The sequence below is a fragment of the Ahaetulla prasina genome, chromosome 2 (genome assembly GCF_028640845.1).
Source record: "Ahaetulla prasina isolate Xishuangbanna chromosome 2, ASM2864084v1, whole genome shotgun sequence".
NCBI lineage: Eukaryota > Metazoa > Chordata > Lepidosauria > Squamata > Colubridae > Ahaetulla > Ahaetulla prasina.
This window is the reverse complement of record NC_080540.1, coordinates 28,248,480-28,261,700: the sequence shown is the minus strand read 5'-3', so window position 1 is coordinate 28,261,700 and position 13,221 is coordinate 28,248,480. Positions and strand designations below refer to the sequence as shown.

The 13,221-nt window shown below is 45.3% G+C and overlaps 1 protein-coding gene across 1 annotated transcript in view; it reads left to right on the top strand.

Moving 5' to 3' along the window:
• LOC131191513 (alpha-2-macroglobulin-like) overlaps positions 1 to 13,221 on the top strand; it is a 108,624-nt gene that overhangs the window by 46,277 nt on the left and 49,126 nt on the right. The window contains exons 19-24 of the mRNA XM_058169733.1: positions 72 to 300; positions 2,428 to 2,554; positions 6,352 to 6,470; positions 8,153 to 8,204; positions 10,037 to 10,120; positions 11,583 to 11,759. Coding sequence (XP_058025716.1) covers positions 72 to 300; positions 2,428 to 2,554; positions 6,352 to 6,470; positions 8,153 to 8,204; positions 10,037 to 10,120; positions 11,583 to 11,759 — 788 coding nt within the window. The remainder of the gene's footprint in view (positions 1 to 71; positions 301 to 2,427; positions 2,555 to 6,351; positions 6,471 to 8,152; positions 8,205 to 10,036; positions 10,121 to 11,582; positions 11,760 to 13,221) is intronic.

Genomic DNA, 13,221 nt, shown 5'->3' with positions numbered 1-13,221 from the left:
TGCATAGGTTTCCTCACTGCAAGGATTTGGGTATCCCTTCTCCTCACTTGTTGATCTCTTCTATCTTTCAGGGATTCTGAAGCCTTGTCTGTTCCCGTGACCATCCCGGACACCATCACCGAATGGAAAGCTGGCGCTTTCTGCCTTTCCGCAGACACAGGCTTTGGCTTGGCCCAGCCCACTTTTCTGAAGGGCTTCCAGCCGTTCTTCATTGAACTCACCTTGCCTTACTCCGTGGTGCGAGGAGAAGCCTTCCTGCTCAAAGTCACCGTCTTCTCTTACCAGACTGACTGCATCCGGGTAAGGCGTCCTTAACGGTTGTGGGTTGCAAAGTTGTGGGTGCTCTCTCACTGGAGGTTTCTAAGAAGAGATTGGACAACCACTTGTCTGGAATTGTGGGTGCTCCATCACTGGTGGTTTTTAAGAACAAATTGGATAGCTATTTGTCTAGAATGATATAGGATCTCCTCCTTGAGTAGGAGGGGATTGTACAAGAAGACCTCCAAGCCCACTTCCAACTCTGTTATTGTTGTGCCTCGCTCGCCCCCCCACCCCACAGCCGGGCCCCTCTCATCTCCTGCTATCTCAGCCAGAGACTGATAGTACAGAAGAATGTCCTGGCATGCCTCCAGCCCCCAGTCCTGGCACCATGCCCGGACAAACTGAACAAACAAACCTCCCTCCGATAGCATGTGCGCCTGAAGCCAGCCACAAGCTGGGATTACCAACAGCTTGAGACGAAACGATGCAATGGATAGATCCACGCTTCCGGAGAATGGAGAGGCGACGTCAGCAAAAGGAAGGGAGGGGCAGGCCTGGATAAGTGCTGAGTCATGGAGCCACACCCCATGGCCTATATAAAGGATCTGCTTTTGGCATTCTCTGAGTCAGGCAAAGTCTAATCTGGATTGCTGAAGTCACACCTTGGATTCATGCCTGCCCTGAGGACTCTGATAGGACTTTGGCAGAGCTGCAGAGGCACCTTGATACGGACTTCCCCGACCCGGCCGTCAGAGGAGGAGTGGGACAGGACAGTTATTCTGTTCTGCTATTATTTCAATGAATAGAAATGCTCCCAGACTTCACATGCTGTTTTTAGGCTATTATTATTATTATTCAACCCTCCAGAACAGGGGTCTCCAACCCCCAGTCTGTGGACTGACACTTGGCCGCAGCATGAAACATGAAGTTTTTAGGATAAAGGAAACAATTCGGACTTGCTGTTTTTAAGGTACAGCAAGCAATTAATCCTAAAGTCTGTTGGGACTAATTATGTTTGTTTTTTGTTTATCCACATGAATAATTCTATAACATGAATACCCTGTTTGGAAAGGGTTTATTTTTACTGTCGAGGATGCAGCCTATCATTACTTGCTAAGGCTGGTTCAGAACAAAAAGAAAGAGAATAAGTCTAATTAAATACAAAATAACTGTGTTAATTAACAAATTACAAAATCCATGTCACGTGCCCTGCAGAACCTCAATGCAGGAATAAAGCAGAAACCGGGCGGTGCAAACAAGCGAAGCCCCATCTGAGATTTGCAGGTAGCACGTAAAACCATGCCCCCTCTGGGCCACAGAAAAACCTCTCCATGGAACCAGTCCCTGGTGCCCAAAAGATTGGGAGCCATTGCTCCAGAAGATGTAGATCAACGGTTCTCAACCTGTGGGTCGGGACCCGTTGGGGGTCAAATGACGATTTGCCAGGAGTCGCCTTAGACCATCGGAAAAATGGGAAGTATACTTGTGAGTCGAAGAATCGTGCTCCAATGGTTGACTCTACAAGCCAGCTGCAGGCTCTTCAACTCGCTAGCCGAATTCGGCTTCAGGCGCGATGAATTAAAAAAGAGAGAAATCTTTGCTCTGATGTCTCCCTCTCAAGCCAGCTGCAATCACTCCCAATCGCTAGCCTAATCTGGCTTCAGGCGCCATAAACTTAATAGGGGAGGAGTCTCCGCTTTAATGCCTCCGTCCTCAAGGCAATCGCAAGCAGTTCAGATCGCTAGCCAATACGGCTTCAGGCGTGATAAATTCAAAATGAAAATAATTTTACGGCTGGGGTCGCCACATCGTGGGGAATTATATTAAAAGGGTCGCCACATCGTGGGGAATTGTATTAAAGGGGTCGCAGCACTATAAAGGTTGAGAACCACTGATGTAGATGCTCCAATACTAGAGCTCTTTTAAGAGGAGATTGGACAAACATTTGTCTAAAATTCAGCAAGGCTAATCTACCCTTTCTCTGTCTGTCTGGCTAATCTACTCTTTCTCTGTCTTTCTCTGTCTGTCTGTCTCTTAATCTTTACTTCTTATCTACTGAAGCTCACCTTTTTCCGTCTCCTCCTTTTAGGAATTCCTTCCCTGGAGGGGTACCCCTCAAGGGGTACCACCCAGCTTTCTCATTGTCATCTTCTTCTTTATGGCCAGGTCACAATATCTCTGGCTCCTTCTGCTGACTTTGAGGCGACCCCTGTGAAACAGGAGGAAGAATCTTACTGCATTTGTGCAAATGGAAGGAGGACGGTGTCTTGGATGGTGACTCCCAAATCACTTGGTATGTAATAAATGTCCGTTGCCTTGAATTATTTATAAAATTAATAAAAGTGAGATATAAATACTGTTGGAATAGTCAGGGTTGGGGGCTGAGAGGAAGAGGAGCCATTTTCATAGAAGATGATTTCCAACTTCCTGGACCAAGTGAAGTTTTAAAATATGAGTTATGTTGTCATCATCTGATCTCGTGTTGTGAAATTGAAAAAGAGGGTGAGGATGATGGGTGGGGATGATTGTAGTTTAAATTTGCATACCGCAAAATCTTCAAGATTCATGGTGGCTTACAAAGGCAACAATTTTAATGTTTTATGTGAAATAAAATGAGGGCCGCGGTGTGGCTCAGGCTGTAAGATAGCCTGTTATTAAACACAGCTGCCTGCAATTACTGCAGGTTCTAGTCCCACCAGGCCCAAGGTTGACTCAGCCTTCCATCCTTTATAAGGTAGGTAAAATGAGGACCCAGATTGTTGGGGGGGCAATAAGTTGACTTTGTATATAAATATACAAATAGAATGAGACTATTGCCTTACACAATGTAAGCCGCCCTGAGTCTTCGGAGAAGGGCGGGATATAAATGTAAAAAAAAAAAAAAAATTGGGGTTGAGCAGGCTTTCTTGGATACTATTTGTTTCAGATAACAAAGTTGAGGTAACACATTTAACAAAGTCAGAGAAGGTTCAAGGTTGTTACAGGAATTCAACAACCCAACAATTCAACCCAACAATTCAAGCAGATGACACTAAGCTGGCAAGGATAGCCAACACCCCAGAAGACACGCTCAGGATACAAAACGATCTTGACAGACTTGAACAATGGGTCCTATCCAACACAATGAAATTTAATGTGGAGAAAAGCAAGCTTTTACACTTAGGCTGGTACAAGTACAGTTTAGGTGAAACTTTGCTCAAAAACAGTAACTGAGAGGGACCTTAGAGTCCTAGTGGATGATCACTTAAACATGAATTAGTGGTGTGTGGCGGCAGCCAAAAAAGCTAATACAATCCTTGATTGTATAAACAGAGGCATAGAATCAAAATCACATAAAGTCTTAGTACCGCTTTATAAAGCCTTAGTAAGGCCACACCTGGAATACTGCATCCAGTTTTGGTCACCACATTACAAAAAAGATGTTGAGGCTTTAGAAAAAGTGCAATGAAGAGCAACTAATAGGATTATCAAGGCCTGGAGTCTAAAACATATGAAGAACAATTGTATTATTTGTGTTTGGCTAGTCTAGAGAAAAGAAGGACGAGTGGTGGCACGATAGCAGTATTCCAGTATTTGCAAGGTGGCTACAAAGAGGAGATCAACTTATTTTCCAAAGCACCAGTGGGCAGGACAAGAAGCAATGCATGGAAAATAATCAAGGAGAGAAGCAATCTAGAACTAAGGAGAAATTTCCTGACAGTTAGAACAAGTAATCAGAGGAACAACTTGCCTCCAGAAGTTGTGAGTGCTTCATCACTGGAGGTTTTTAAGAAGAGACTGGACAGTCACTTGTCTGGAATGCTATATGGTCTCCTGCTTGAGCAGGGGGTTGGACTAGAAGACCTCCAAGGTCCCTTCTAGCTCTGTTTTGATTGATTAATTTTTTTAAAATTTGCATTTATATCCCGCCATTCTCCGAAGACTCAGGGCGGCTTACACTATGTCAAGCAATAGTCTTCATCCATTTGTATATTGTATACAAAGTCAACTTATTGCCCCCAACAATTTGGGTCCTCATTTTACCTACCTTATAAAGGATGGAAGGCTGAGTCAACCTTGGGCCTGGTGGGACTAGAACCTGCAGTAATTGCAGGCAGCTGCTGTTTATAACAGACTGCATTAATCTGTTGAGCCACCAGAGGCCCTTCCCTGCTGATGTAATCCTCCAAAGAACAGATATGGAAATGAAGAACAGTCAAAAAACGCAAGGTGCCCTGGAATAAACATGGCTACCAAGACATGGTAGTCCAAGTAATTGCTCTCAAATACACTGTAAGCCGCCCTGAGTCTTCGGAGAAGGGCGGGATATAAATGTAAATAAATAAAATAAATAAAAAAATAAAAAATACAAATTGGCTAGGGTACTCAATGGTTACCCAGGGGTGCTGCCTGACCAATAGGAAAAGAGCTTTGATGACCCAAAAGCTCATGGAATATCAAGTAGGACTGGAAGAAGTGGATCGGATAAAAACTCGATAGTCCCTTAAAATGATCCGTAGTCATTTCTCTCGACTAATGGTTGTATCGTCAGTTGCCAGTTCTGCCTGGATTATCAGACTGACTGGGTGAAGAAAGGTCTTTGGGTAAGAAAGTTGTGTGAAAATACGTTCTAAAACTCTATCCGGGAATTGCGCAGCAGGTGTCCAAATGGCGTCAAGAGACCCTGACACAAATGTGTAAGTTTTATATAAATAAATACATTTAACATCTATAGTGACAGCAAGCAAGATAGTCAGGCACCTCAATACGTCGTGAGGTAAATCAACTGGGCACTCAGGGTACAGAAGAAAAAAATGGCGGGAAAAAAGGGAAACTCCCCCTCCACACCCACAGCAACCAATCACAGCGGAGATTGCCTCACACAGGAGCTGGCGCTCTCCAAACCAGGGGTCTGCAAACTTGGCTCTTCTAAGACTTGTGGACTTCAACTCCCAGAGTTCCTCAGCCAGCTAAGGCAAAGCTGGCTGAGGAACTCTGGGAGTTGAAGTCCACAAGTCTTAAAAGAGCCAAGTTTGCAGACCCCTGCTCCAAACAATCAACTATAACTGTATGCTCTGCCTCATTTTCAAACCCCACTGTTTTCAGCTACTAAATATAAATACCTTCACAAACTCCCCGAAGAAGAGCTCTACAAAGAAACAATATTCAAAAGGCTAGATAAAACCCGATCAGACTCTTTGGTAAATTCCAATATACAATGGACAATTACTTGAAAAATTACTGTAATTTTTAGGTAGCCCCTGGGTTCCATTTTGTAAATCAGCGTCTGACCCAGCGGTGAAATCTAAAAATTTTCCCTACCGGTTCTGTGGGCGTGGCTTAATTGGTGGGTGTGGCTTGGTGGTCAGGTGACTGAATGGGCATGGCCAACAATAATAAATAATAAAAATAATAAACAAAGTATACAAAACTTGGGAGTGCACTTCTTTAAAAATAAAAGCACCGGTCTCCTAATTGCCTTTTTTTTGGAGGGCACCGGTCTACCAATTGCCTTTTTTGGGGAGGCACCAGTCTACCTTCTTTAAAAATAGAGGCACTGGTCTACTAGCCGCCTACAGCGCTGATCAGCTGTACTGCGGCCCTTTGAAGCGCCGCGGCAGTCATTTAAGGCCGTTTGCAGCTATATCACCACCGAGAGCTTCAGGGACAGAGAAGAGGAACAGCGAGGCGTGGGAGGTGGGGAGGGGCAGGGATTTTTGCTACTGGTTCTCCGAATTACCCACCTCCATCACTACCAGATTGCGCGATCCAGTCCGATCCGGGAGCATTTCACCCCTGGTCTGACCGAAATTTGTGTTTAAGTTGGAACTCGTGCTTACAAATGGATTGTCTGTTCCTAAATATGGTGGATGGCACTGTCCTTCCTACAAAGTGACGAAGTGCTTAAAATGTTTTTAGGATCTGCTGAAAACCAGCTGTACAGTATATTAAAACCGCAAAGCTTCAGTGCTTAATCAGCTCCAGAAAGGAGAATATGGTGTGCCATTTTTAATAATTGGGAGACCGTTCAGATGTAGGGATGCTCCTTGAGTTGGACATCCTTAACTGCTTGCATAGCATAGTTGTGACCAGGTGACTTTTTTATCCTAGGTGAAGTGAATTTCACAGCCAGTGCTGAGGCCCTGAACTCTCAGCTTTGTGGGAATGAAGTAGTGGAAATACCCAGCATAAAGCAAAAAGATGTTGTGATCAAAACACTTTTAGTTGAGGTACGTGGGATGCAGTGGTGGGTTTCAAATTTTTTTACTACCAGTTCTGTGGGTGTGGCTTGGTGGGCGTGACTTGGTGGGCATGGCAGAGGAAGGATACTGTAAAATCTCCATTCGCACCCCACTCCAGGGGAAGGATACTATAAAATTTCCATTCCCTTCCCAGTCCAGAGGAAGGTTACTGCAAAATCCCCATTTCCTCCCGATCAGTTGGGATTTGGGAGGCAGAGAATAGAAGGGGATGGGTCCAGTCAGAATTTTTACTACCAGTTCTCCTAACTACTCAACATTTCCGCTACCGGTTCTCCAGAACTGGTCAGAACCTGCTGAAACCGACCTCTGGTGGGATGATTTAATTGTGGACCGGATATGGTGAACAACATGCAAAAAATGCACAAAAGCAATATTCTTGTTTTCAAACGCATTAATACAATTTTTAGCTGGTGTATTCCTGAAAATTAATTTGGGTTACCAATCTATCTTTCCATTCAATGAGTTCCACTTTCCTAGTGTTATCACTCTCTGATTCTTCCCAACCCCTAATAATAATTAACGTGTTTCTCAATTTTGGCAACTTTAAGATGGGTGAACCGTCCCAGAATTCCCCAGCCATCATGCAGCATAGCGACTCTGGCTGGGGAATTCGGGGACTTGAAGTTCACATGATGTAAAGTTGAGAAACAGCAGTCTACAGAATAAAAAATAAAATCAATAGCACATCTAGCCGGCCAGTACCTAGTATATAACTTACTCAGGTTTCATCAGCTGTGATTCCTTTCTTGATTAAATCTTGGTCCATGGAAAGAGAGGGAAACAAAGAATAAACCCTGAAAACAACATGAAGCTGTTCCTTCTCCTTTTAATAACTTGATCTTTAGCAATAGCAATTGCACTTAGAGATATACTGCTTCATAGTGCTTTACAGCCATCTTTAAACAGTTTACAATGTCTGCCTATTCCTCCAATCTAAAGTTTTACCCAGAGGTCAGTAAAATGAGAATCTTGGTTCTCATTTTAACGACCTCAGAAGGGTGGAAAATTGAGTCAGCCTTGACCCGGTGATAATTGAACTGCTGGCAGTTGGCAGAACTAGCCTGTAATACTGCATTGTAACCACTGTGCCACCATGGCTCTGTTTTAACTGACCTGAAAAAGGGATCTTCCAGCTCTTGACGGGTACCTTAGAATTTGATTTTCATAAACCAGATATTTCTGCATATTTTTTGGCCTGACAGGAGACGTTTGGCAGTCAAATCAGATGGTCTTTTAATTATTTGGGGGCCTGAGCTCCATTCACTATAAGAGAAGTTCAAGAAATACTGTATGTGTTTAGAACAGGGGTCTCCAACCTTGGTCCCTTTAAGACTTGTGGACTTCAACTCCCAGAGTCCCTCAGCCAGCTTTGCTGGGAGTTGAAGTCCACAAGTCTTAAAGGGACCAAGGTTGGAGACCCCTGGTTTAGAAGGTCCTCCTGTGTTCTTGATACAGAGAAATCACAAGTCATTAGCAAATTGCCATAGTAGTTTGCCACATAAGGTGGTCTAGATTCTAATTTCTCTTCACCACTCTTCACCTCCCTTTGTTGTCCTTTGCATGTATTTTTGCAGCTTTTTTTTTTTAGAGTTTCCAGTACTCATCCCTAACTTTCATTTTTTCCTTCTTTTCTGTCTGTTCCGGTGAAGCCTGAAGGGATTGAGAAAGAGGTGGTCTTCAACTCTCTTCTCTGTTCACATGGTATGACTGCTTCTTCACGGTGCTTCTTCTCCATCACAGCATTAAATAGATGAGAATGGTTTGTTTTAGAGCAGAGGGGCCCAAAATTTAGCCCTCTTTCTGGTCACATGGAAGAATTTTAAAGTAAACATTACAAATAGTTAATATTTGCTAAATAGCTAATAGTTGCTGTATTTTTCAGAGTATAAGATGTACTCCCCCCCCCCGAAAAGAAGGTGAAAATTAGGGTGCATCTTATATACCAAATGCAGCCCTGCCCACCTGCCGGCCCCCACCCTTTGTCCGCTGCCTCCCAGCGATTTGCCTCCTTGCAGCAAACAGCCCATTTCAGCTTCAGCACAACCTGATTAGCACAAGCAGCTGATTGTCAGTTGGATCAGCCTCCTGACCATCAGCTGTTTCAGGCTGCAGGGATTGCCATTGTCTATTGCCGCCTCTGCCCGCCCCATTTTTGGCCTTTGCTGTTTGCTGCAAGGAGGCAAATTGCTGCGAGGCAGAGATTTTTTTTTCTTGTTTTCCTCCCCCCCAAAAAAGATAGGTGCGCTTTATAGTCTGGAGGGTCTTATACTCCAAAAAAACAACAACAGTAAATGCTTAAAGAAACTTGCTTTCCTAACTGGAATCTAAAAAGTGAGAACAATTAACCAGTGAAACAACTTGCCTTCAGTGCTGTATCACTGGAGGTTTTTAAGAAGAGCTCGGAGAGCCATTTCTCCAGAATGGCATAGGGTCTCCTGCTTGAGCAGGAAGTTGAACTAGGAGTCCCCAGCCCCCAAGCTGCAGCCCAGTACCGGGCCATGACCCATTTGGAACCTGGCTGTGGAAGCGGTGGCTAAATATGCGTGTATGCGCAGCTCCATTTGTGCGAGCTGTGGGCACACATGCCTGCCACTTGCGGAAATGGATTTGTGCGTGGGCACAGTCACCCGCCGCTCGCACTGAGCCATCCTCTCTTCTTCCCTCTGCCCTCTCCCCATCCTCAAAGCCAGAAAGGTTGGGGAACACTGGACTTAGAAGACTTCCATGGTCCCTTCCAACTCTGTTATTCTGCATTCTAAGGAATTTGCTGTGGGGTGGGGAAGCATTTGTGGGACACACCCAAAATTTGATGTATTTGACAAGCAGGAGGAAATACTTGAGACTGAAATCAGAGGACCCAGTAATGGAAAAACCACTTTTAATTGAGGGGGTTTAGAGCAGCGGTTCTCAACCTGTGGGTCGGGACCCCGTTGGGGGTCGAATGACGAATTGCCAGGGGTCGCCTAAGACCATCGGAAATATGGGAAGTATACTTGCGAGTCGAAGAATCGCACTCCAATGGTTGACTCCACAAGCCAGCTGCAGGCTCTTCAAATCGCTAGCCGAATTCGACTTCAGGCGCGATGAATTAAAAAAGAGAGAAATCTTTGCTCTGATGTCTCCCTCTCAAGCCAGCTGCAATCACTCCCAATCGCTAGCCTAATCTGGTTTCAGCTGCGATAAACTTAATAGGGGAGGAGTCTCCGCTTTAATGCCTCCGTCCTCAAGGCAATTGCAAGCAGTTCAGATCGCTAGCCAATACGGCTTCAGGCGCGATAAATTCAAAACGAAAATAATGTTATGGTTGGGGTCGCCACATCGTGGGGAATTGTATTAAAGGGGTCGCAGCACTATAAAGGTTGAGAACCACTGGTTTAGAGAGTTTGAGATTGTTTGTTTTTGTTTTTGTTTTTTTTTTTGACCCTGGAGTGTAACGTCATTGTAGGATTTGATCTCATATTGTTCTGGATACCCCAGCTGAGATAAAAACCCTGTAGGGCAGCCAGCCCCATCTAAGTTCTGTTTTCTTCCAGGAGATGTACAGTCAGCACCTCTTTCTTTGAAAGTGCCAGAAAATGTTGTGGAAGGCTCTGCCAGGGCGACTTTTTGTGTGCTTGGTAAGTATAGGAACCCTCCTTCTAGCTCTTCAAACCCTCTGCCCTTCTCTTTTCTGTAATCTACTTTTTTGTGTTCCAGACACTATGGTTCTACTTCTTCTGCCTCCCCTGCCTTATTAAATCATAAAATCGAAAGTGATCTTACAGATCATTTATTGCAACTCAGCGCAGGTTGCAGTCCAGCGTTTCTGACCGCGTCCGTCTAAAGACCTTCCTCGGTGAAGGAGAACTTGCCACTTCATGTGGCAGCCTGTTCCACTCGCTGGCAGCTGATGTAGCAAGGAAGTTCTGAAGTCAAAGTGGGGATGCTTTGCCTCCAGAGGTTGTGGGTGCTCCATCACTGAGGACTTTAAAAATGAGATTGGACAGCCACCTGTCTAAAATGGTAGCGTTGTGGCTCCCGCCCCCGAACCTGGCCCCATGCCCGAAAGTGCCTTGGAGCCGGGCCTGCTGCCAGAAAGTGACTCAGAGCCGGGCCTGCTGCCAGAAAGTGATTTGGACAGTGAGGGGGAAGGGCCGTCAGGACTTACCTCGGAAGCACCGGCTTCCCAGGATCAGCTCCAGGAGCCAGAAGCAGGCCAAGTGAAAGTGATAACGAGGCCTCCTTCTCATGACTCTTTCCCCCCCACAGGCCATGCCTCCAGAGCCAGCTGATGGCAATCAGGCCTGGCTGGACCCTAGGTTTCGTAGGCAGGAGAGGCGGGAACAACAGAAGCAGGGGTGGGGCAGGCCTAGGAAGTGCTGAGTCATGGAGCCACACCCCACAGGATATAAAAGGCAGGAAGAGCTGGTGTGTCTCTTTGTATCAGGCAAATCCACGTATTGACTAGAGCTGAAGTTTGTGACTCACCAGCATCTTGGCAGCTATCGAGGGCTCTTGGCAGACGCTGATTCTTTTGCTGCCAGAGCTGATAAGAGCTGGCTAATTAAGCCATCACTTGGACGGAGGCGAGGAGGACACAACAGGTATAGGGTTCCCTGCTTGAGCAGGGGGTTGGACTAGGAGCCCTCCAAGGTCCCTTCCAACTCTGCCATTCTGTTATTCTACAGAGTGAAACTTTGCTGATTAAAATGTCAGAGGTTATCAGACTCTGCTTCTTTGGCCACTGTTGGACAGATTGCTGAACTGGATGATCCTGGGCTTGATGTTTTAGAAACGTTCTACCTGGGATTCTCAGTTTTTTTGTAATTTAGAGATGAGCAACATAAGCTTTCATAGGATCAGGCTTAGATCTCTTTTGCCAACTCTCCACAAGCAATGTCATTTAAACTATTTCTGCCTTGGGAATAGCCAGAGGCACACAGAGGCATCCTCCTAAATGTCCGTTCTTTTACAGCTTCTTCCAGAATTATCTGATTTCTTCTTCAGAGGTTCTGGATTTGAGCTTCCCAACCTGCAACACACCCATTCCAAAATCTTCTAATGACCCTTATTTTCCATCCACCTCTTTTTCTATTGCAGGAGACATTCTAGGGAGAGCGATACAGAACATCCATCAGCTTCTCAAGATGCCCTATGGCTGTGGGGAGCAGAATATAGCCCTCTTTGCCCCCAATATCTACATCCTTAACTATCTCAATAAGACTGGACAACTGACTGAGGAGATCAAATCCAAGGCCATCGGATACTTAGTGACAGGTGAGAAGCATCCCATATGAATTCTCCCCTCTTTATTTTCTTACTGAGGTTAGGAACTTTCAAAGACTTGATCTACAGATTGACCACTAATACTGATTAAGGAAGGGGCACAGTGACCTAGTAGTTAAGCCTCTGGACTTGGAAGCAGGGGTGAAATCTACTTACCTTCCCATGACGTGCATGCGGAAGTGCACATGCGCATCACATGTGATTTTGGACCCTCTGCACATGCACAAAGCCTTCTGTGCATGCGCAGAGTGTCAAAAACAGATTACTTCCTGGTTAAAATCAGGAAGTAATGATGTCCAGGTGGGTGGGCGGAGCCTTGCGCTGCCGCTGCTATCGGTTCTCCAAACCACCCGCCGCTACTAGTTCGCCTGAATTGGTAGCATTTCACCCCTGCTTGGAAGGCTGGCAGTTCAAGACTCAAGTACCACGTGACGGAATGAGCTCCCATTCCTGCTCCAGATCCTGCTGACTTAGCAGTTTGAAAGCATGCAACTGCGAGTAGATAAATAGGCAGCACTTCAGTGGGAAGATAACAGCTGGCCACACGACCACGGGAGTATCTTCAGACACCGTGGGTGTCAACGTCCCAACTGACGATCCCAACCAAAGCAAGCACATTTGAGATCTGCCAATGTCTCAAAACTTGCAAAAACTTTATTGAGTACATCATTTTGGCACCGTTGAAGGCAAACTTTATTGAGTACATCATTTTGGCACCGTTGAAGGCAAAACCAGTTCTACCTAATTCCTAGTTCAATATGAAACTCCCCTCCCTACTATTTGTGCAGTTCACATTGTCCAATTGATTGTTTTTGTATTGTTATGAGAGAGAGTCTTTGGGTTTGGCTAGCACCTGCAAGTGCGCCCTTGAGTCTCATGCATCTCCTCTTTGAAGTTTGGAGTCTTTTCTCACCTTCTCGCTTGTTTGTTGGCAAGCTGACAAACTGCATATTGCAACAGCATAATAGCAATAGCACTTATATACCGCTTCACAGTGCTTTACAGCCCTCTCTAAGCCAGCAATCCAGATCCTCATTGTACCCACCTCGGAAGGATGGAAGGCTGAGTCAACCTTGAACCTGATGAGAATTGAACTGCCAAGCTGCTGGCAGCCAGCAATCGGCAGAAGTAGCCCACAGTACTGCATTCTAACCACTGCACACTTTGAGCTTGACGGCTGTATTTCTTGGCTAGGAAAAAGAGATGAGCACCACCCCCTAGAGTCAGACATGGCTGGGCAGGGGAACCTTTATCTTTATTGATTAAGGAGGTTGTAAATTAGATCAGATTTGATTGGCTGAGTCAATCGTGGAACCCTTCAACTGTTGGAAACAAGAGGGCAGGAACATTGCAGAAAGGAGCAATCAAAAACCTTTCCTTTGTATTATCCTGGAGTAGCTGAGAAATGCTAGGGAAGAAATTGGAAATGTAAGATAAAATGGAGCTAGTTGGA